The following is a 23,538-nucleotide window of genomic DNA, read 5'->3' on the forward strand; positions in this document are numbered from 1 at the left end:
CTGTCTTTTCAGATATGTTTTTTCTCTTAATACTGGATAGAGTCTCGCTGTTGTAAATGACTCGGGGCCCTGTACAAAGCGCTCTCTGTGCGGACTTAGATCGTACTCAGCCCACGTTCAGAATCAATATCTATTTAGTGCTATAAGTGATGGTCTGTCCACGTATACGGAGATGATGGACACTGAGTTAAAAACACACTGGGTTAGTGCAAAAAGCGATGATCTTATTACTCACGGCCGTATTGTCCTCTCAGTTGCTTACGTCTTGTAAAAGCGATGTCCGACCGCGGCACCTCCAGCAACGTTTATGCGATTCTTAGATGCACTCAGTGTTCCAATGGAGTAACCAGAGTATAAGTGATAGTCTATCCACAGGTACTGAAATAATGGACACGGAGTTGAAAACACACTGAGTTAGTGCCAAGAATGATCTTTTTTGTTTACTCATTTATTACTTTATTTTATACCACTGAGGAAGGAACATTATTCCGAAACGCGTCTGGTGGCGGCAAATTGTGAACAGTAATTTATCCATGAACTCTTATTTGGATTTACTTTGGTTACTCCATTGGAACACTGAATGCATCTGGGAATTGCATGAACTCTGCCGGAGGTGCGGCGGTCAGTCATCGCTTTCACGGGCTGTAAGCAACTGAGAGGACAAAGTGGCCGTGAGTAATAACAAAAAGATGGCTCTTGGCACTAACCCAGTGTGTTTTCAACTCCGTGTCCATTATTTCAGTACATGTGGATAGACTATCTCTTACACTCTAGTTACTTCATTGGAACACTGAGTGCATCTAAGAATCGCATGAACTTTGCTGGAGGTGCCGCTTTCGCTTTCACGGGCCGTAAGCAACTGAGAAGACAATATGGCCGTGAGTAATAACAAAAAAACGCTTTTTGCACTAACCCAGTGTGTTTTTAACGGTGTCCATCACTTATAGCACTAAATAGAGATATCGATTCTGAACGTGGGCTGAGTACGATCTAAGTCGGCACACAGCGCACTGAGTACAGGTGCAGCTGTGCTGAACATACGGGCCACGAGTCATTTACAACAGCGAGACTCTATCCAGTATTAAGAAAAAAAAAAAACATATCTGAAAAGACGCACATACGAAAAATATATGTAGAATTCTGTTCACAAGGAACTATCTTGTTAACCATATAGCTGCTTGTTGTTTTGTTTTACTTTCATATCCATGGTTGAGATCTGTATTGGTTATTTACACCCTATTACATTGTAAATGTTGACTTTGACGATCTAGGTTGGCTTAAGCAACCCGCCGTAGTTACCAGCATGCTCTCCTGGCTAGAAGGCTGCCAACATGTTGTGAAGGGTAATTAGTTACTGGTTAGGTTGACAGTTTAGTAATCCAAGTGCCTAACAGTTATAAGGTTAAAATGACCACAGAAAAATAAATATACATAATGGGTATCTCCTTTGAACATCATCTGATAGATTTCCTTCAGCCTAATCACTAGGACAAAGGGCCTCTGCCCTTCTAGTTAGCGCCATTGTCTTCAGTCTGTCACTTGGAGATTTTGGGTTAGCTGCAGTGCCACTGATTTCATTCAGGCACTCTCGGCTCTGCTATGTAAACCTCTGCGTGAAGCCAAAGGAGCACTTTACTCGGCAGAGGACCTCATCATCTTTGGTCTAGAGATTGAGAGGATCTATTGTCAGAAGATGTTATCGGGAGGATCCATGAAACTTTTAGACTATAAAAACATGGATTGAGAATTCCTGATCTAGGTCCCTTATGGTTTTCTTTATTGATATAGGAAATGTATATTTATACATGATGCCCACTTATTACATATATCGTTTGTTGAGGAGATATGGCATGCTGACCATTATAGGAAACCACACAGGGTGAACGTCACCCTATGACAATGTGTCCCAGGATGCCTCTTTGTGCTTTTATGCTTACATTCTACGTTACAAATCTATTTTCTTGTGTTACTGTAAAGCATATTTTCATTGTATTTGACAAATCTTTTACTACTTGTTATGTTTTCTCTAAAAGATAGAGTAAAAGAGTTATTGGTAACCAGGGAGGCTGTTGGGGTTTCATGCTGCCTGTGGTTTGGGCAGCATGAAGCTCCTGACGGGTACCCTTAAAAGCACCAAACTGGTAAATTTTAAGGTCATGTGTATGTTGATCATACTATTACAAGGCTGGTTTAAAGGGGGTTTCGTAGGGGAGATTTTTTTTTTTTTTTAAGTGACAGAATGGGTTTAAAAAAAACAAAACAAAACAACTCACCAATCCCCTGCTGCTGCTATCCACTTCCTGGTCCCGGCTAGAATTGCTCCCTTAGCCAGTAATTGGCCACAGTGGTAACCCATCTCAGCCATTGAGCAGCCATTTTCAGTGTGTGGAGCCAAGATCAAGAAGTGGAGAGCAGTATCGACAGAGATATGACTAAATCCGCCAGTGACTGGTAGCAGCGGACATCAGTGAGGTCACTTGTCCATCACTGGAGGCCACGATAGAGACCGGTGAGGACCTTGGAAGTGGTGACATGGCAGCAGTGGCGGATTGGTGACTTGATATTTTCTAAGCATTTTGTTTTTGTAAAAGTGGAGGACTTTGGCAGGTTTCAGTTTTGAAAGAGAATGGACTTGTAGGTTATTGAAAGCATTGGCACATTCTTCTTCAGACTGCCTTTCTTGCTTGCTTACTTTGGCAGTCCCAGACAATGACATTGTGGGCATGCGCCTGGGATTGAGGATTTGCTGCATCCTGAGTTTGCTGGTATTGTGTAATGCATGAGAATCTGAGTATTTCACTACCAATCCTCCCTCCCCAGCTGTGAACTGATCACCACAAGGGATCGGACAAAGAGATGTAACCCGTCTTCACCAAAACCAGCTTCTTCATAACAGGATTACAAGCCGTTTACCTGGTGATGATCACAATTCTTTTTTCAGCTCACATATCTTCCCTTTTCTAGCATCTTGTGTATACTGTGTGTCCCCGGACATAGTCACATCTAGTAAAGATGATCTACTGTATCATTTCACATACTAAAATACTAGTTAACAAGTCTATATATTTCAGACAACTACGGTAATTCACTGAAAACACATCTCCAGCCTCCATATTTTTGACCTGTGAGACACTTGTATAGTCCCAGGCACTTTCGTCAGACCAAACATGTTCCTAGTTGTTGTTAAAGGTCCGGCCACTTCACATCATTTACACATAAACAGACTATTTCAATTGGGCTCATTTATCAAAACTTTGGCCTTGTTGCCCATAGCAACCAACTACTGTATATTTTTCTCCAAAGCTATGTACTTAAGAGGCTGCACTGTTTTTATGGGCAGCAAGGACATTTTTTGTTTTGATCAATGTCGTCTCAATGACAACACTGGACTAAAAAATCAGGAAAAGATATGTCATCAGATGACCACAGCTCCGTAGCTTCAGGCTTTGGGACTGTGGCTCAACCAGATAAGGGCTCTTTCACACTTGCGGCAGGACGGATCCCCATTGACTATAATGGGGACGGGGGCGGAGCTCCGGCGGTGCACGGCGAAAGCCGCCGGACTAAAAAATCCTGCATGTCCGACTTTTTAGTCCGGCGGCTTTCGCCGTGCACCGCCGGAGCTCCGCCCCCGTCCCCATTATAGTCAATGGGGACGGAGCGGCGGTCCGGCGGCACGGTGAAATAGCGGCAGGACGGATCCGACATGGTGAACAGCATGTCGGATCCGTCCTGCTGCAAGTGTGAAAGAGCCCTTATACAGCATAAATAATATTATAGGTCCATATTCTTAAAGGGCATCTGTCAGCAGTTTTGTACCTATGAAACTGGCTGATCAGTTGCATATGCGCTTGGCAGCTGAAGGCATCTGTGTTGGTCTCATGTTCATATGTCCCCACATTGCTGAGAAAAATGAAGTTTTAATATATGCAAATGAGCCTCTAGGAATAACGGGGGCGTTACCATTACACCTAAAAGTTCAGTTTTTCTGCAACATCCGCACTCTCTGCACTTAGACTTTTAGAGAAGTCAGGGCCAGGCGTGATCACGTTTACACTGCCTGGTCCTGTCAAAGTGCAGAGAGAACAGAGCCTCTAGGTGTAACGGCAACTCCCCCATTGCTCCTAGAGGCTCAATTGCATATATTAAAACATCATATTTCTCAGCAATGCGGGCACATATGAACATAGGGCCAAATCTGCTGACAGATGCCCTTTTATGTAAACTATCATGCATTTGTTGAATTTTATAATGGTCTTTTAATGTTGCTGCCTGAATAATGTCTTGTTCCTGTGCCTCAAGGAACATTGCAAACCATGGAAATCTGCAGGGTACTCACCTCTCCTCAGAGGATGGTTCATACATTTGGGCACTACATCCAGGCTACTTCATGCATCTATGTTCTAACAATACCACAGCAGTTTTATATAGATATATATATTTTTTAGACTTTTGTTATTGTGCTTGCCACTTAGTATTCTGTAACAAACGTCAAGCCCAGATAGGCAACCTGCAGAAGAACATGTAACAAATCATCTTGTTCTAGGACCATACACATCATTTCTATGCAAATTAAAACCTCTTCTAATTTGATGGCTACATGGGTGACCATTTAAGAAACATGGCGGGTTTATCACTCTGTCAACATTCCTACAATCCATGTAGCCATTACATTAATGGAAACGAAGGCGATATCTTGATAAATACCTCAGATATCTGTAGATGCCATTTTCTGGTAGCATATTGTATTTTGTTCTTTTGTTAATAATATCGTAGAACTGTTCTAAAGCGATTGAAAAATAAATCAGTTAACCTTTTTCCATTGTCTCGGACTTTCTTAAAAGGTTTGGTATAAAATACGTGATTAACTTTGCTTTAGCCAGGGTAAAGGCAAAAGAAAGGTAGAATATTTACATGCCTATAGTGGAAAGGATGCCATCATCAGAAATGGGTATTTGTTTTTACTCATAATTTTTGGCTGTTTTTCATTTCGGTAGTACTATGCCAGTGAAAATTAAATACAAAATATTGTCCTGTGGTTTTATTTAGTAAAACAGCTGATTGATAGGGGTGCATATTAATGACCTATCCTGAGGATCGTTAATCAATATAGGGAATTTAAAGGGGAGGGGAGAGCGTCACAGCCAGGAGGTAGGAGGCGCCCATTGAGAAACCCGGCCATCTCTTCCTTTCTGTACCGATCCTGTAAATTAACATACGAGGAACCAAAAACAGCAGGGGACACAGTGCCAGAACGTTGGGGCATTTTAGAAAAAAAAAAAGTGCGGCCATTTGTAGGGGATGCCCTATCTGGTAAGCATGCCAGTTTTTAACAAATAATCCCATGAAAGGTCCTCTTTAAAGTAATTGAAGTTACAGTTTCAAACCCCTCTAATAACTTTACAAAAAGGATGTTACAAATAAATCACATCGTTTTATTACAAATCCAATTTCCAACTGAAGAAATATACACAGGCAGGATTTCAAGGCATTTTTATTGTTCTCACAGAAGCTCTGCAGCTGCGGCTGTGCAGAGATGTACAGGGAGGTAACAGGGGACAGATCCATCATGGGATTGTTCAGAACAGCTACAATCAATGTAGGTTGGAGTCACCACATGGCAAGGGCGGGCAACCTTTGGCACTTTAGCTGGTTTGGGCCTTGCTGCAGTGCCAAAGGAATTGTCAAATGGAACGTGTACTTTGCAGGCTACTAGGAGCAAAGAACTGCAGGCCAGCTAAAAGGACGTCAAAAATGAAGGAAAACAAGCACTGGTGACATATGTTGACATTGCACACATGGATTCTATAGCTAGAAAATAAAAGTCTTAAATAAAATGAGGTAAAATTCTGCAGCTTTAACATAACACGGTCTTCAATACAGAAAATCCTAGAATGACTAACAGCTTGCTAAAATGTACATATAAATATACCTCTCCTCCAAGTGTCAGATCTTCCTGTCGGTAGTAAGAACACACCCCAGTTATTAATAAATATACTACAAGTATTTACAAATAGGATTTTCGGTATGTGAATGAGAACCTAATAGTAACTAGCGCCACTCAGGGGTATGAAGCTGTAACGTACAGCTCAGTATTTACAACTAGGTAAGAGTTGCATGGTGATCACCCCTTATCTACAGTAACAGACAGGACGAGGAGATATCTGTACTATTGCTACAGTAAACCCCAAACCCCTCATCTCTGGTAAATACCAACACATTACAAATACCAATTAGGAAAGTTAATGACTGTATATACAAATTTATTCAACCCCGTTAAGGAAAAATAAGAAATATAAAAGTGATTAGCCATTTGCCAGCTAGTCCGCTCCAGTACTGTCTTTGTACCAATACAAGTATAATACATGCCACCATATTGCTATAATGTGTCTGTATACTACTGAGTATAAGCTAGGCAACAGATCCCCATTTCATGTCATTTCTCCATGATAATCTGTGTGTCCACTAAGTCAACAGGAGAAAAAACTGGCGTGAAGATCTGGCAGCTTTTAAGGGACTGTCTGGGCAATGCAAATTATTCACAAAAGCCTCAGAATGGTATAAAAGAATATATATATATATATATATATATATATATATATATATATATATATATTAGGGCTGCACGATATGGGAATTTTGTGCGATTGCGATTAGGGCCCTAAAAATTGCGATAACGATATGCAATATTTTAAGGGAATTGTGCTAGAGGTCTATTTGCTTGGATTTTCCCATATGAGCCGCTGACGCGGCTGGGTATGACATAGTTATGGGGGATCTGTGGATGACGCTGTGTTGTGAGGGATCTGTGGATGACGCTGTGTTGTGAGGGATCTGTGGATGACGCTGTTATGTGGGGGATCTGTGGATGACGCTGTGTTGTGGGGGATCTGTGGATGACGCTGTTATGTGGGGGATCTGTGGATGACGCTGTTATGTGGGGGATCTGTGGATGACGCTGTTATGTGGGGGATCTGTGGAGGACGCTGTTATGTGGGGGATCTGTGGAGGACGCTGTTATGTGGGGGATCTGTGGAGGACGCTGTTATGTGGGGGATCTGTGGAGGACGCTGTTATGTGGGGGATCTGTGGAGGATGCTGTTATGAGGGGGATCTGTGGAGGACGCTGTTATGTGGGGGATCTGTGGAGGACGCTGTTATGGGGGATCTGTGGAGGACGCTGTTATGGGAGATCTGTGGAGGACACTGTTATGTGGGGGATCTGTGGAGGACGCTGTTATGTGGGGGATCTGTGGAGGACAGTGTTATGGGGGATCTGTGGAGGACACTTATGGGGTGGATCCGTGGAGGACGCTGTTATAGGGGATGTGTGCTATGACACATAGGGCCATGAGGGGGGCCAGCATAAGACATATAGCATCTTATGCTGGTCCCCCTCATGGCCCTATGTGTCCCCTCATGTGTCCTAAACTGCGTACATAACTGGCTTTGTGTGTGAAACAATCTCTCTCCTATTGATAACATGGCCAGCCTCTGTTACTCACTGTCACTATGAATGCACTGCAGCGAGCTGGCCGGCCGGCGCGTGACTGACGTCACTTAGTAACGCTCCTCCCACTTCAGGAAGCAGGAGCGTTACTAAGTGACGTCAGTCACGCACCGGCCCGCTCGCTGCAGTGCATTGCATTCATCGTGAAAGTGAGTACAGAGGCTGGCCATGTTATCAAAAGGAGAGAGATTGTTTCACACACTAGTAAAATACTTTACACGCAAAGCCAGTTATGTACGCGGGGCCCCTTCATATATAATCGCTGCATTTTCGGGTCGGCCAAATCGCATTTGCCGATTATCGCGATTCGATTATTTTTTCGATTTATCGTGCAGCCCTAATATATATATATAAAAAAAGCTAAATAGTCACTGATCCCCCTGACACTGCCATTCATACGCCTCTCTGGTTCCCCACGTCTTGGTGCCTAAGGAGATACAGGAAATACCTGCTCATCCAATTATTGGCGAAGGCTGCTCACCACTCTGGTCGATGGTTGTAGAGCAGGTATTTCTGACATGTTGAGAGCCACCAGGAAGTAAAAGCTGAAAGGTACCAGGGAAGCACCCAGGGGCTGACTTAAAGTGGCCCCAAGTTGTAGACGAGTCCAAACTGACAGGACTACACAAGACACAAGTAAGCAGGGACATCAGATGAAGGCGGGCCAACAAAACAATAGCGTAGAACAAAATACTGCCCCAGAAAAACCAAATACCTCAGTGCGGTATAAAATGCTGTATCACCATACTGAGGATGGTGATACAGTTGAACTCAGTAAGGTTCTTGGCCAGGTGCATAAGTACCTGATGCTCTTAGCATTTATTAATGCTGTGAGCATCAGACCATTATGTACCTAGCCAGCAACCACAAGAAGGGTGCAGCCCCCTGGGCATTGGCCCACTGGGAAATTTCCCTGTAGGGTATATGGCCAGTCTGCCCCTGGAAGTGTCGGATGGGTTGAAATGGTTTTTACAATTTTAATTTTTTTTTTTTTTTTTTTAAATACCACTTTTCTAAATACCTCCTTTAACATATGAAGGGGCAGAACGACATTTGGTCTGGGAAGACTTCATTTGGCACTGAGGAAGAAATAAAAGTGCTGTGGTTCTCCAGCTAGTTACTAACAGAGAAAATTGCTAAAGTTACTAGTACCCTATCTCCTGCAACATGAAAATACCTGAAGCTCCAACATCTCAGCACAGATCCTACTCTTCTGGAGTAGTTCTTCCGCGTGAAGACATCGTTCATTGTCATTTTGGCGACAGCTAAATCAGATCATGATTTGAAAGATACAAACACGAATGCAGACGCAATGGAGATCAGAAACAAAAATACATTGGGATATGTACTAGTTTCTATGAGGTAACAGTTCTAGCTTTACCCTCGCGGGGCTTCTCTTGCAGGCAGAACATTCTGATCTCCAGCAGAGTCCATGCAATAATGTTTAACTACAAACAAACAGATTAATATAAAGGCAATTGTTGCTTTTTATCCAGTGCAAACAAAAGGCTGCATCAGGTTTGTTGATGCAGAAGGGTTGTGTGCTATTCTGCAGAATCCAAGCTTACTCAAGCCACTTACAAAAAACCCCAAAAAGAACGACCTGGTCATTCATGAACGTAAAAGCAAATGAAAGTAAAATCTGATTAAAAGGCACAAGAGTCAAATCTCATTTATTGTTCTCTCCGTGGGGCGGAATTCTGAAGTCCCGGAAGTAGACGACAAGTAAAGAGACTGCGTCTTCCGTTTTAAGCGAGCCCTCTTGTTAGCAAGTGTCAAGCTGCGGCGGCTAGAACTAATGATATCCGAGATAAACTTTTTGCAGTCCACGCACACTTCCATGGTGCTCCAATCCTCCATAAGCTCTTTTGGAAACTGAAGTTCATCATCTGATTTGTCAACAGACTTTGACTTGGAGGTCAACCTGTAATGCAGAATCATTGTATTTACTGCAATGTAATGAGCAACCATTGAAGGCTAACCTATGGGTCATCAATAAGTGGAACAACATGATCATTTCTGTCTACTAAAGACATCTTTTCATAAGCCTAGCTAAGAGTGGGGGTCCATAGAAGAGTGATATCACAGTGATTTCTCTCTACTTGTAGCCCTACCCAAAAAAGTTGTGGCTATTTTTTTCCTTCACAGACTAAGGGCTCATTCACACGACTGCATGAATGAGTCCGCATCCGATCCGTAATTTTGCGGAACAGGTATGGACCCATTCATTTCAATGGGGCCACAAAAGATGCGGACAGCACACCATGTGCTGTCTGTATCCACAGTTCGTGTCCTATTCTTCTCTGCAATTGCGGACAAGAATAGGCATTTTCTATGATAGTGGCGGCCATGTGCGGTCCGCAAATTGTGGAACGCACACGGACCGGTATACGTGTTTTGCGGATCCGCAAAAATCTATGGTCGTGTGAACGCGCCCTAAAGGCTAATTTACATGGACAGAACATTTGTATATAGTCAATTAGCGCTCATTCTTGGCCTGGTATTGGCCCATGTAATAGGACCCTATCAATTGCATTCAGAAATTATATTTCAAGGGATTTTCCAGTACTTAGATATTGATGACCTATCCTCAGGGTAGGTCACCAATAATCAGCTGTTCTAGGCAACAGCAAATATACAGTGAACAGAAGCCTCCATCCACTGTGTGGTTTGTGGCACCGGCATTCGTGGCACGGTCACTAGATGGAACCTTGTTCTTTAGGCTCCATCCACTGTACAATGTAGGGCGTCAGCGGCCTCCCAAAACGGCTGTCTGGACCACCACTGATCGGATATTGATGCCCTATACTGAGGATAGGTCGTAAATAAGTAAGTACTAGAAAACCCTTCTAAACCAGTACATATTGAGGTCTCATGACCCTACAACAAGAATATAAAGCACCACATCTAAAAGACATCGAAAGAGAACATCAGCACTCTGGTGTTACCAGTACACTGAAAGCAGCAAAATGCTGGTAGGAAAGGGTCTCTAGACAACAGTTTGGATACTTCTATTAGAAAGGGGGATTTTTTATTTATTTTTAACTCCATGGGGGAGATTTGGGCAACTAAGCCAGTTTTTCGTTATAACAGTTTTGATAAATCTAGTCCAATATTTGAAAAAAAAAATTGGGGGGTTTTCTTTTCTATTTTGGCAGTCCCATGCCATTAAACATTAAATACAAAATATTGTTTTTCTATAGCCATCAACATAAATGATAAGTCCTCCTCTATTTAGATTCAGTTTAAATTAGATTTATATTAGATTAAGATTACTGCTGCTGTGAGGGGAAGATGTTATCTGAATGGTAATCTTCATTATAATAATAGCTGTAGACTTGGAATAACAGTATGACAGCCTAGATACAGACACCCACAGAAGAGCACTGTGGTGAGTAGTGTAATGTGTTATGCTCCAAGTCCCAAAAGAGGGCTCTCTCTGGTCAGACTGAATGGTCTGACTGAGAAACTTAAAGGGATTCTGTCACCTGGATTTTGCCTATAGAGCTGTGTACATGTGCTGTTAGATCGCCGCTAGCACGTCCACAATATACATGTCTCAAAGCGAGTGATTTTAGTTAGGCAAAAAAAAACTATTTTATATATATATATGGAAATGAGGCAAGTAAGGGCCCAATGGGCTGTTACTAACGTTTCTGGAGCCCAGCCACGTCCACTGTGAAGGAGCCCAGCACCATCCGCATCATCTGAATCTACTCCTTGCTCCGGGACATCACAAAGTTAGAGCACCGTAATCTCGCAGCTAGCGCATGCGCAGTTCGTTCCCTGAGGCTGATGCCAGCACAGGGAAGGAACACTATGCCGTGTACTCGCGCATGCGAGTACACAGTGACCTCGGGGAGCAAGGAGGAAGTTCTGAGGATGCCGGTAGTGCTGGGCTCCTTCACAGTGGGAGTGACTGGGCTCCTGAAACGTTAGTAACAGCCCCTTGGGGTCCTTCCTAGCCTCATTTCCATATATATTAAATCATTTTTTTGCCTAAATAAAAGCACTCAGAGCTAGGGGGAATGTATATTGCGGATGTGCTAGCGGCGATCTAGCAGCACATGTCCTCAGCTCTATAGGCAAAATCCAGGTGACAGGATTCCTTTAAGCAAGGCTGTTTGCCGTGCTAACAGGCCAAACAAAGAGGAAGGTAAATAGGCAGGACAGGATGTAGAATACATGGAGTGACTTACATTGAATAGTCACATATAGGATGTTAATATATGACTTTAAAAAAATAATAATTAGGGATGGAAGTGTCCCTTTAATGGAGTTGTTAAGCAGTTCTCAGAGTGAGATACAGTACCAGACACAGCCCATGGACATGATGCCCAAAACATCATCATGCAATGCACATTTACAGGCAAGTTGTTATGAAACTAGAAACGGTATAATCTTTTTTCCAATTACTCACTTGGGTAAAGAACGCAGAGGGCGGTGATGACTGGTGGAAGGCTTTTCAGGCCTCAGGAAGCTGTCCCCTCTCTGCAAGGCAGAAGGTCCCAAGGAGAAGATCGGGAGGGTAGAGTATGGCTTGGAAGGTAATCTCATCTGTCATAACAAACCGATACACACATACAGTGTAAGTATGGATAGTTGGCAACAGGACCATCTATCTATCCATCTGTGTATCTATCTATCCATCCATCCATCTGTGTATCTATCTATCCATCCATCTGTGTGTGTATCTATCTATCTATCTATCCATCCATCTGTGTATCTATCTATCTATCTATCTATCTATCTATCTATCCATCTATCTATCTATCCATCCATCCATCCATCCATCTATCCATCCATCTGTGTATCTATCTATCCATCCATCTGTGTATCTATCTATCCATCCATCCATCTGTGTATCTATCTATCCATCTATCTATCTGTGTATCTATCTATCCATCTATCTATCCATCTGTGTATCTATCTATCTATCCATCCATCTGTGTATCTATCCATCCATCCATCTGTGTATCCATCTATATATCCATCCATCCATCTATCCATCCATCTGTGTATCTATCTATCCATCCATCTGTGTATCTATCTATCCATCCATCCATCCATCTGTGTATCTATCTATCCATCTATCTATCCATCTGTGTATCTATCTATCCATCTATCCATCCATCTGTGTATCTATCTATCCATCCATCTGTGTATCTATCTATCCATCCATCCATCCATCTGTGTATCTATCTATCCATCCATCTATCCATCTGTGTATCTATCTATCTATCTATCTATCTATCTATCCATCCATCTGTGTATCTATCTATCCATCCATCTGTGTATCTATCCATCCATCCATCTGTGTATCTATCTATCTATCTATCTATCTATCTATCTATCTATCTATCTATCCATCCATCTGTGTATCTATCTATCTATCTATCTATCTATCCATCCATCTGTGTATCTATCTATCTATCCTTCCATCTGTGTATCTATCTATCTATCCTTCCATCTGTGTATCTATCTATCTATCTATCCATCCATCTGTGTATCTATCTATCCATCCATCTGTGTATCTATCTATCCATCCATCTGTGTATCTATCTATCCATCCATCCATCTGTGTATCTATCTATCCATCCATCCATCTGTGTATCTATCTATCCATCCATCCATCTATCCATCCATCTGTGTATCTATCTATCCATCCATCTGTGTATCTATCTATCCATCCATCCATCTGTGTATCTATCTATCCATCCATCCATCTGTGTATCTATCTATCCATCCATCTGTGTATCTATCTATCTATCCATCCATCTGTGTATCTATCTATCCATCCATCCATCTGTGTATCTATCTATCCATCCATCTATCTATCCATCCATCTGTGTATCTATCTATCTATCCATCCATCCATCTGTGTATCTATCTATCCATCCATCCATCTGTGTATCTATCTATCCATCCATCTGTGTATCTATCTATCCATCCATCTGTGTATCTATCTATCCATCCATCTGTGTATCTATCTATCTATCTATCCATCCATCTGTGTATCTATCTATCCATCCATCTGTGTATCTATCTATCCATCCATCCATCTGTGTATCTATCTATCCATCCATCTGTGTATCTATCTATCCATCCATCCATCCATCTGTGTATCTATCTATCCATCCATCTGTGTATCTATCTATCTATCTATCTATCTATCTATCTATCTATCTATCTATCCATCCATCTATCTATCCATCTGTGTATCTATCCATCCATCTATCTATCTATCCATCCATCTGTGTATCTATCTATCTATCTATCCATCCATCTGTGTATCTATCTATCCATCCATCCATCTGTGTATCTATCTATCCATCCATCTATCTATCCATCCATCTGTGTATCTATCTATCCATCCATCCATCCATCTGTGTATCTATCTATCCATCCATCCATCTGTGTATCTATCTATCCATCCATCTGTGTATCTATCTATCTATCCATCTGTGTATCTATCCATCCATCTATCTATCTATCCATCCATCTGTGTATCTATCTATCTATCCATCCATCTGTGTATCTATCTATCCATCCATCCATGTATCTATCTATCCATCCATCTATCTATCCATCTGTGTATCTATCCATCCATCTATCTATCTATCCATCCATCTGTGTATCTATCTATCTATCCATCCATCTGTGTATCTATCTATCCATCCATCTGTGTATCTATCTATCCATCCATCTGTGTATCTATCTATCCATCCATCTGTGTATCTATCTATCCATCCATCTGTGTATCTATCTATCCATCCATCTGTGTATCTATCTATCCATCCATCTGTGTATCTATCTATCCATCCATCTGTGTATCTATCTATCCATCCATCTGTGTATCTATCTATCCATCCATCTGTGTATCTATCTATCCATCCATCTGTGTATCTATCTATCCATCCATCTGTGTATCTATCTATCCATCCATCTGTGTATCTATCTATCCATCCATCTGTGTATCTATCTATCCATCCATCCATCTGTGTATCTATCTATCCATCCATCTGTGTATCTATCTATCCATCCATCCATCCATCTGTGTATCCATCTATCCATCCATCTGTGTATCTATCTATCTATCTATCTATCTATCCATCCATCTATCCATCCATCTGTGTATCTATCTATCCATCCATCTGTGTATCTATCTATCCATCCATCTGTGTATCTATCTATCCATCCATCTGTGTATCTATCTATCCATCCATCTGTGTATCTATCTATCCATCCATCTGTGTATCTATCTATCCATCCATCTGTGTATCTATCTATCCATCCATCCATCTGTGTATCTATCTATCCATCCATCTGTGTATCTATCTATCCATCCATCCATCCATCTGTGTATCCATCTATCCATCCATCTGTGTATCTATCTATCTATCTATCCATCCATCTATCCATCCATCTGTGTATCTATCTATCCATCCATCTGTGTATCTATCTATCCATCCATCCATCTGTGTATCTATCTATCCATCCATCTGTGTATCTATCTATCCATCCATCCATCCATCTGTGTATCCATCTATCCATCCATCTGTGTATCTATCTATCTATCTATCTATCCATCCATCTATCCATCCATCTGTGTATCTATCTATCCATCCATCTGTGTATCTATCTATCTATCTATCCATCCATCCATCCATCTATCTATCCATCTGTGTATCTATCTATCTATCCATCCATCTATCTATCCATCTGTGTATCTATCTATCCATCCATCCATCTGTGTATCTATCTATCCATCCATCTGTGTATCTATCTATCCATCCATCTGTGTATCTATCTATCCATCCATCTGTGTATCTATCTATCCATCCATCCATCCATCTGTGTATCTATCTATCCATCCATCTGTGTATCTATCTATCTATCTATCTATCTATCCATCCATCTATCTATCCATCTGTGTATCTATCCATCCATCTATCTATCTATCCATCCATCTGTGTATCTATCTATCTATCTATCCATCCATCTGTGTATCTATCTATCCATCCATCCATCTGTGTATCTATCTATCCATCCATCTATCTATCCATCCATCTGTGTATCTATCTATCTATCTATCCATCCATCCATCTGTGTATCTATCTATCCATCCATCCATCTGTGTATCTATCTATCCATCCATCTGTGTATCTATCTATCTATCCATCTGTGTATCTATCCATCCATCTATCTATCTATCCATCCATCTGTGTATCTATCTATCTATCCATCCATCTGTGTATCTATCTATCCATCCATCCATGTATCTATCTATCCATCCATCTATCTATCCATCTGTGTATCTATCCATCCATCTATCTATCTATCCATCCATCTGTGTATCTATCTATCTATCTATCCATCCATCTGTGTATCTATCTATCCATCCATCCATCTGTGTATCTATCTATCCATCCATCTATCTATCCATCCATCTGTGTATCTATCTATCTATCCATCCATCCATCTGTGTATCTATCTATCCATCCATCCATCTGTGTATCTATCTATCCATCCATCTGTGTATCTATCTATCTATCCATCTGTGTATCTATCCATCCATCTATCTATCTATCCATCCATCTGTGTATCTATCTATCTATCCATCCATCTGTGTATCTATCTATCCATCCATCCATGTATCTATCTATCCATCCATCTATCTATCCATCTGTGTATCTATCCATCCATCTATCTATCTATCCATCCATCTGTGTATCTATCTATCTATCCATCCATCTGTGTATCTATCTATCCATCCATCCATGTATCTATCTATCCATCCATCTGTGTATCTATCTATCCATCCATCTGTGTATCTATCTATCCATCCATCTGTGTATCTATCTATCCATCCATCTGTGTATCTATCTATCCATCCATCTGTGTATCTATCTATCCATCCATCTGTGTATCTATCTATCCATCCATCTGTGTATCTATCTATCCATCCATCTGTGTATCTATCTATCCATCCATCTGTGTATCTATCTATCCATCCATCTGTGTATCTATCTATCCATCCATCTGTGTATCTATCTATCCATCCATCTGTGTATCTATCTATCCATCCATCCATCTGTGTATCTATCTATCCATCCATCTGTGTATCTATCTATCCATCCATCCATCCATCCATCTGTGTATCCATCTATCCATCCATCTGTGTATCTATCTATCTATCTATCCATCCATCTATCCATCCATCTGTGTATCTATCTATCCATCCATCTGTGTATCTATCTATCCATCCATCTGTGTATCTATCTATCCATCCATCTGTGTATCTATCTATCCATCCATCTGTGTATCTATCTATCCATCCATCTGTGTATCTATCTATCCATCCATCTGTGTATCTATCTATCCATCCATCCATCTGTGTATCTATCTATCCATCCATCTGTGTATCTATCTATCCATCCATCCATCCATCTGTGTATCCATCTATCCATCCATCTGTGTATCTATCTATCTATCTATCCATCCATCTATCCATCCATCTGTGTATCTATCTATCCATCCATCTGTGTATCTATCTATCTATCTATCCATCCATCTATCTATCCATCTGTGTATCTATCTATCCATCCATCCATCCATCTGTGTATCCATCTATCCATCCATCTGTGTATCTATCTATCTATCTATCCATCCATCTATCCATCCATCTGTGTATCTATCTATCCATCCATCTGTGTATCTATCTATCTATCTATCCATCCATCCATCTATCTATCCATCTGTGTATCTATCTATCCATCCATCTGTGTATCTATCTATCCATCCATCTGTGTATCTATCTATCCATCCATCCATCCATCTGTGTATCTATCTATCCATCCATCTGTGTATCTATCTATCTATCCATCTGTGTATCTATCTATCTATCTATCTATCTATCTATCTATCCATCCATCCGTGTATCTATCTATCCATCCATCTGTGTATCTATCTATCCATCCATCCATCTGTGTATCTATCTATCCATCCATCCATCTGTGTATCTATCTATCCATCCATCCATCTGTGTATCTATCTATCCATCCATCCATCTGTGTATCTATCTATCCATCCACCTATCTATCCATCCATCTGTGTATCTATCTATCTATCCATCCATCTGTGTATCTATCTATCCATCCATCCATCTGTGTATCTATCTATCCATCCATCCATCTGTGTATCTATCTATCCATCCATCCATCTGTGTATCTATCTATCCATCCATCTGTGTATCTATCTATCCATCCATCTGTGTATCTATCTATCCATCCATCTGTGTATCTATCTATCCATCCATCTGTGTATCTATCTATCCATCCATCTGTGTATCTATCTATCCATCCATCTGTGTATCTATCTATCCATCCATCTGTGTATCTATCTATCTATCCATCCATCTGTGTATCCATCTGTGTATCTATCCATCCATCTGTGTATCTATCTATCCATCCATCTGTGTATCTATCTATCTATCTATCCATCCATCTGTGTATCTATCCATCCATCCATCTGTGTATCTATCTATCCATCCATCTGTGTATCTATCTATCTATCTATCTATCTATCTATCTATCTATCTATCTATCTATCTGTGTATCTATCTATCCATCCATCCGTGTATCTATCTATCCATCTATCCATCTGTGTATCTATCTATCCATCCATCCATCTGTGTATCTATCTACCCATCCATCTGTGTATCTATCTATCCATCTGTGTATCTATCTATCTATCCATCCATCCATCCATCTGTGTATCTATCTATCTATCTATCTATCTATCTATCTATCCATCCATCTGTCTGTATCTATCTATCCATGTATCTATCTATCAATCATAGAAAGGTCACAGCATTGCAGGGGTTAAAAATCCCAAGCTGTTTATTCACAAAGGTACGTCCATCACATGATGCAACGTTTCGGCAGCATAAATCTCATGCTTAACAAAGGCAGTTTTTTGCTGCCGAAACGTTGCATCATGTGACAGACGTACATTTGTGAATAAACGGCTTGGGATTTTCAGCCAACATAATCCGACGTGCCCAAAGATGCATAGACCTGAACGGGGACCACTTTCAGCATCTTTTGGGGGCCACCCTGTATCCATCTTGCTAGTTACTATCCACTCACAAACTTACCTTTTTGCAACACTGAGAACACACCGGTCTGTAGACACAAAATACAAAGAGGAGTTTAGTTCCTTCTCACCTGCACACTTCTTATACTCTATGTCAGTGATGGCGAACCTATGGCACGGGTGCCAGAGGCGGCACTCAGAGCTCTCTCTGTGGGCACCCGCACCCGGGAAAAAGTCTATGGTGTACCAATATACTCTGGACTTTACCAGCCATTCATCAGCGCTGGGCGCACTATGAACAGCACGGACAGCACATTGAATGTAGGCAGGTCATTATACTTAAATGATAAAGTACATGGAAAATATACTATACTGGACTGTAGTATTCAGGATAAATTGCCGTGTTGGCACTTTGCGATAAATAAGTGGGTTTTGGGCTGCAGTTTGTGCACCCGGTCTCTAACAGGTTCACCATCACTGCTCTATATCATGTATAAGTTACATAGGTCATTATATAAAACTATTTGCACCGTACGGTCAGACATGAGCACTGAACACTGTAATGTATACATACCGTTTACAAAACTGACAAGTGTACGACCACGTAAATAGGGAAAACCTCTTTGTTCGGCAACATAAACAAAGCTATAAAATAAAGAGAAAAATATAGAACATGATGGCGAAGCAACACCTAAAATAGCATGATATTGCCGGCAACTTACCAGCAGATAGGTACAACAATAATAAGGGGAGGAGCTTGAACTTTCAATGAAAAAGCGCATTTCTGACTACCTTACACACCCCTTTGATAATGCAGCCAAGATGGAGTCAGTAACAATACTGACCCATAAGTGGTGACTTACAATTCAAAGCAATGGACATCCACTTTAATGCATATTGTCATTTTTAACTTTAACTAATTAAAGGGATTGTATTGTAAGAAATATATTGCGGCTTTCTTTGAAAAGTAGTGCCACACCTGTTCACAGGTTGTGTGTGGTACTGCAGTAGTTTTCATTTTATGGAGCTAGGAGAAAGCAGCCATGCAGTCCCATTATGACAACTTATCCCCTATGCACATGATCAGGGATAAGTGTTTGATTGGTGGGGGTCCAGCAGTAGGGCCACCCACCGATCACTAGAGCGGGGGCCTGTGCTTCCCCCTTTTGCATGGAGCTGCTGGTGATAGTTGAGCACTTGTACTCACCTGTCTCTGGCAGTCCCATACTGTTGAACAGAGTGTGTCGGCCACTATTGAAACAGGGGAACATGGACCCTCATTGTAGTGATTGGCAGGGCCCCAGCAGTCGGACCCTGGCCCATCAGACACTTATAATGGGACAACCCCCTTTAGATGATTCCATAACTTGTGTCCTGAGCAACTGGTACAGTAGATACCATGAACCAGACGGAAACCGCATGCACGGGGACTGTACTGCACTCACAGGACTTCTGTTACTAAGCTGGCTTGTTTGTAGAAAACAATTCATTAGCTATACCCAGTCTGAAACATTAATTAATACCCTAATGAATTATAATAATGGAAACAAACCAGATCACATTGCTGTGCTATATGTTCGAAAACCTTGTCCTCTCATAGCGCCTTTAAACTAGCCGTTACCAACCTCTCCAAACCTGTGCTATGCAGAATGAAAAAGATGCTGCATTACTGCTGTACAGCCATTCCTTTCTGGGATTTACAAGGAATGCTTCTAGTCAAAGTTCCAGATCAGTCGCCACAGCTGGAGTGGCAAGAACATCACAGTTAGGGCTCATGCACACGACCGGGTTTTTTCCAGGTCAGATGTGGACCTATTGACTTCAACGGGGGCGCAAAAGATGCGGACAACACACCGTATGTCTGTTCTGTGGCCCCGCAGAACATCTCCATTTTACAGAGAAGGATAAAACAGTTCTATAGAGCAGGACATTCTGTTCTGCAAAATGAAAACGCACACGGCCGGTATCAGTGTTTTGCGGATGTGCGATTCGTGGACCTCATAAACACCAACGGTCCTGTGCATGAGCCCTTATACTGCATTCATAGTGACCTCACAGCACATGGCCACAGGTTACTACAGACACACTAGGGCAGGTTTACTAATCCTATACAGGTGAAACTCGAAAAATTAGAATATTTATTTCAGTAATGCAACTTAAAATTAGAATATTGTGATAGGGGTGATAAGTTTGGATTGACAGTGGGAGAACGAGTCTAATGTAATATGGAAGAGAACGGGAAGATTTGCAGATGTCTTAATATGAATATAGACTATGTATTGGATTCTTATTCCATTAGCTGTATAATGTATTATGTCTGCCATGTCGGCAGAACCTGTACTGATGCATTTAGACCCAGCACTGTCAAATTCCCTTTTTGTAATTTTGTGTTATATAATTGAATAAACACATTTAAATAAAAAATAAATAAAAAAAGAATATTGTGAAAAGGTTCAATATTCTAGGCTCAAAGTGTCACTTTCTAGTCAGCTAATTAATCCATACAGCAAAGGGTACCTCAAAATTGTGACTTTCATAAGCTATAATCATCCAAATTATAACAAATAAAGGCTTGAAATAGCTCACTTTGCATGTAATGAGTCTATCTCATATGTTAAGGCTACTTTCACACTTGCGTTCGGTGCGGATCCGTCTGGTATCTGCACAGACGGATCCGCACCTATAATGCAAACGCTTGCATCCATTCAGAACGGATCCGCCTGCATAACAGCTTTTTCAGATCTGAGTTTTCACATCGTGAAAACTCAGATCCGACAGTATATTCTAACACAGAGACGTTCCCATGGTGATGGGGACGCTTCAAGTTAGAATATACTAAGAACTGTGTACATAACTGCCCCCTGCTGCCTGGCAGCACCCGATCTCTTACAGGGGCTGTGATCCGCACAATTAACCCCTCTGTAAGAGATCAGGTGCTGCCAGGCAGCAGGGGCCAGACCCCCCTCCCTCCCCAGTTTTAAATTCATTGGTGGCCAGTGCGGCCCCCCTCCCTCCCCAGTATTAAATTAATTGGTGGTCAGTGCGGCCCCCCTCCCTTCCTCCCCAGTATTAAATTCATTGGTGGCCAGTGCGGACCCCCCTCCCTCCCTCCCCAGTATTAAATTTATTGGTGGCCAGTGCGGCCCCCCTCCCTCCCCAGTATTAAATTCATTGGTGGCCAGTGCGGCCCCCCTCCCTTCCTCCCCAGTATTAAATTCATTGGTGGCCAGTGCGGCCCCCCCTCCCTCCCCAGTATTAAATTCATTGGTGGCCAGTGCGGCCTCCCCTCTCTCCCCCCATATCATTGGTGGCAGCGGAGAGTTCCGATCGGAGTCCCAGTTTAATCGCTGGGGCTCCGATCGGTTACCATGGCAGCCAGGACGCTACTACAGTCCTGGCTGCCATGGTTACTTAGCAATTTTAGAAGCATTATACTTACCTGCGCTGTCTGTGGCCGGCCGGTCGCTCCTCTTACTGGTAAGTGAAAGGTCTGTGCGGCGCATTGCTTATAGCACAGACCTGTCACTTACCAAATGCCATGGTAACCGATCGGAGCCCCAGCGATTAAACTGGGACTCCGATCGGAACTCTCTGCTGCCACCAATGATGGAGGGGTGATTTTAATTAAGGGGGGAGGCCGCACTGGCCACCAATAAATTTAATACTGGGAGGGAGGGGGGCCGCACTGGCCACCAATGAATTTAATACTGGGGAGGGAGGGAGGGGGGGGCCGCACTGGCCACCAATGAATTTAATACTGGGGGGGAGGGAGGGGGGGGCCGCACTGGCCACAAATGAATTTAATACTGGGGGGGAATGAGGGGGGGCCGCGCTGGCCACCAATGAATTTAATACTGGGGAGGGAGGGGAGGCCGTACTGGCCACCAATGAATTTAAAACTGGGGAGGGAGGGGGGGTCTGCGGCACCTGAGGGGTTAATTGTGCGGATCACAGCCCCCTGTAAGAGATCGGGTGCTGCCAGGCAGCAGGGAGGCAGTTATGTACACAGTTCTTAGTATATTCTAACTTAAAGCGTCCCCATCACTATGGGAACGCCTCTGTGTTAGAATATACTGTCGGATCTGAGTTTTCACAATCTAAATCAAATCCGATGGTATATTTTAACTTGAAGCGTCCCCATCACCATGGGAACGCCTCTATGTTAGAATATACCATCGGATCGGAGAAAACTCCGATCCGATGGTATATTAATAGGGACTCCTGACTTTACATTGAAAGTCAATGGGGGATGGATCCGTTTGCAATTGCACCATATTGTGTCAACGTCAAACGGATCCGTCCCCATTGACTTGCATTGTAAGTCAGGACAGATCCGTTTGACTCCGCACGGCCAGGCGGACACCAAAACGCTGCAAGCTGCGTTTTGGTGTCCGCCTCCAGAGCGGAATGGAGGCGGAACGGAGCCAAACTGATGCATTCTGAACGGATCCTTATCCATTCAGAATGCATTGGGGATGAACGGATCAGTTCGGGGCCGCTTGTGAGAGCCCTCAAACGGATCTCACAAACGGAACCCCAAACGCAAGTGTGAAAGTAGCCTTAGTTTCACCTTTTAAGTTGCATTACTGAAAGAAATGAACTTTGCACAATATTCTAATTTTTTCGAGTTTCACCTGTAGATGGTGTAAACTTAGACCGGCTGTCTAGACCTGCACCAGATGTATCACAGGGGCTTAGGTTGGATGATAAATATGATGCATGGCTGGACACTTTTCTCTGACTCTATACCCGCTGGCTTTGTTTGATGTAAAATTCTGTCTCAGAGAGCTGATGCGATTCTGCAGCAAAATATTACATATTAGGCCACACCTCCTTTCCAGTAACTCCACACCCCAAGTCACGTCCTATTCTCTGGCTAAGCACAGTACATTTCCTAGATGCGCCAAACTCTACCTGCAGTCACTCTTTAG

At 42.1% G+C, this 23,538-nt stretch overlaps 1 protein-coding gene across 4 annotated transcripts in view; it reads right to left on the reverse strand.

The window, feature by feature from the left end:
* Positions 1–7,854: 7,854 nt before the first annotated feature.
* Positions 7,855–23,538, reverse strand: part of SPIRE1 (spire type actin nucleation factor 1) — a 223,965-nt gene continuing 208,281 nt past the window's right edge. For all 4 annotated transcript variants that reach the window (XM_040432593.1, XM_040432592.1, XM_040432591.1 and 1 more), the window contains 4 exons: positions 19,182–19,252; positions 18,669–18,696; positions 11,931–12,067; positions 7,855–9,434 (listed from right to left, as the gene is read on the reverse strand). In XM_040432593.1, coding sequence (XP_040288527.1) covers positions 9,173–9,434; positions 11,931–12,067; positions 18,669–18,696; positions 19,182–19,252 — 498 coding nt within the window. In that variant the 3' untranslated portion in view covers positions 7,855–9,172. The remainder of the gene's footprint in view (positions 9,435–11,930; positions 12,068–18,668; positions 18,697–19,181; positions 19,253–23,538) is intronic.

This window comes from Bufo bufo, chromosome 5 (genome assembly GCF_905171765.1).
Source record: "Bufo bufo chromosome 5, aBufBuf1.1, whole genome shotgun sequence".
Lineage (NCBI taxonomy): Eukaryota > Metazoa > Chordata > Amphibia > Anura > Bufonidae > Bufo > Bufo bufo.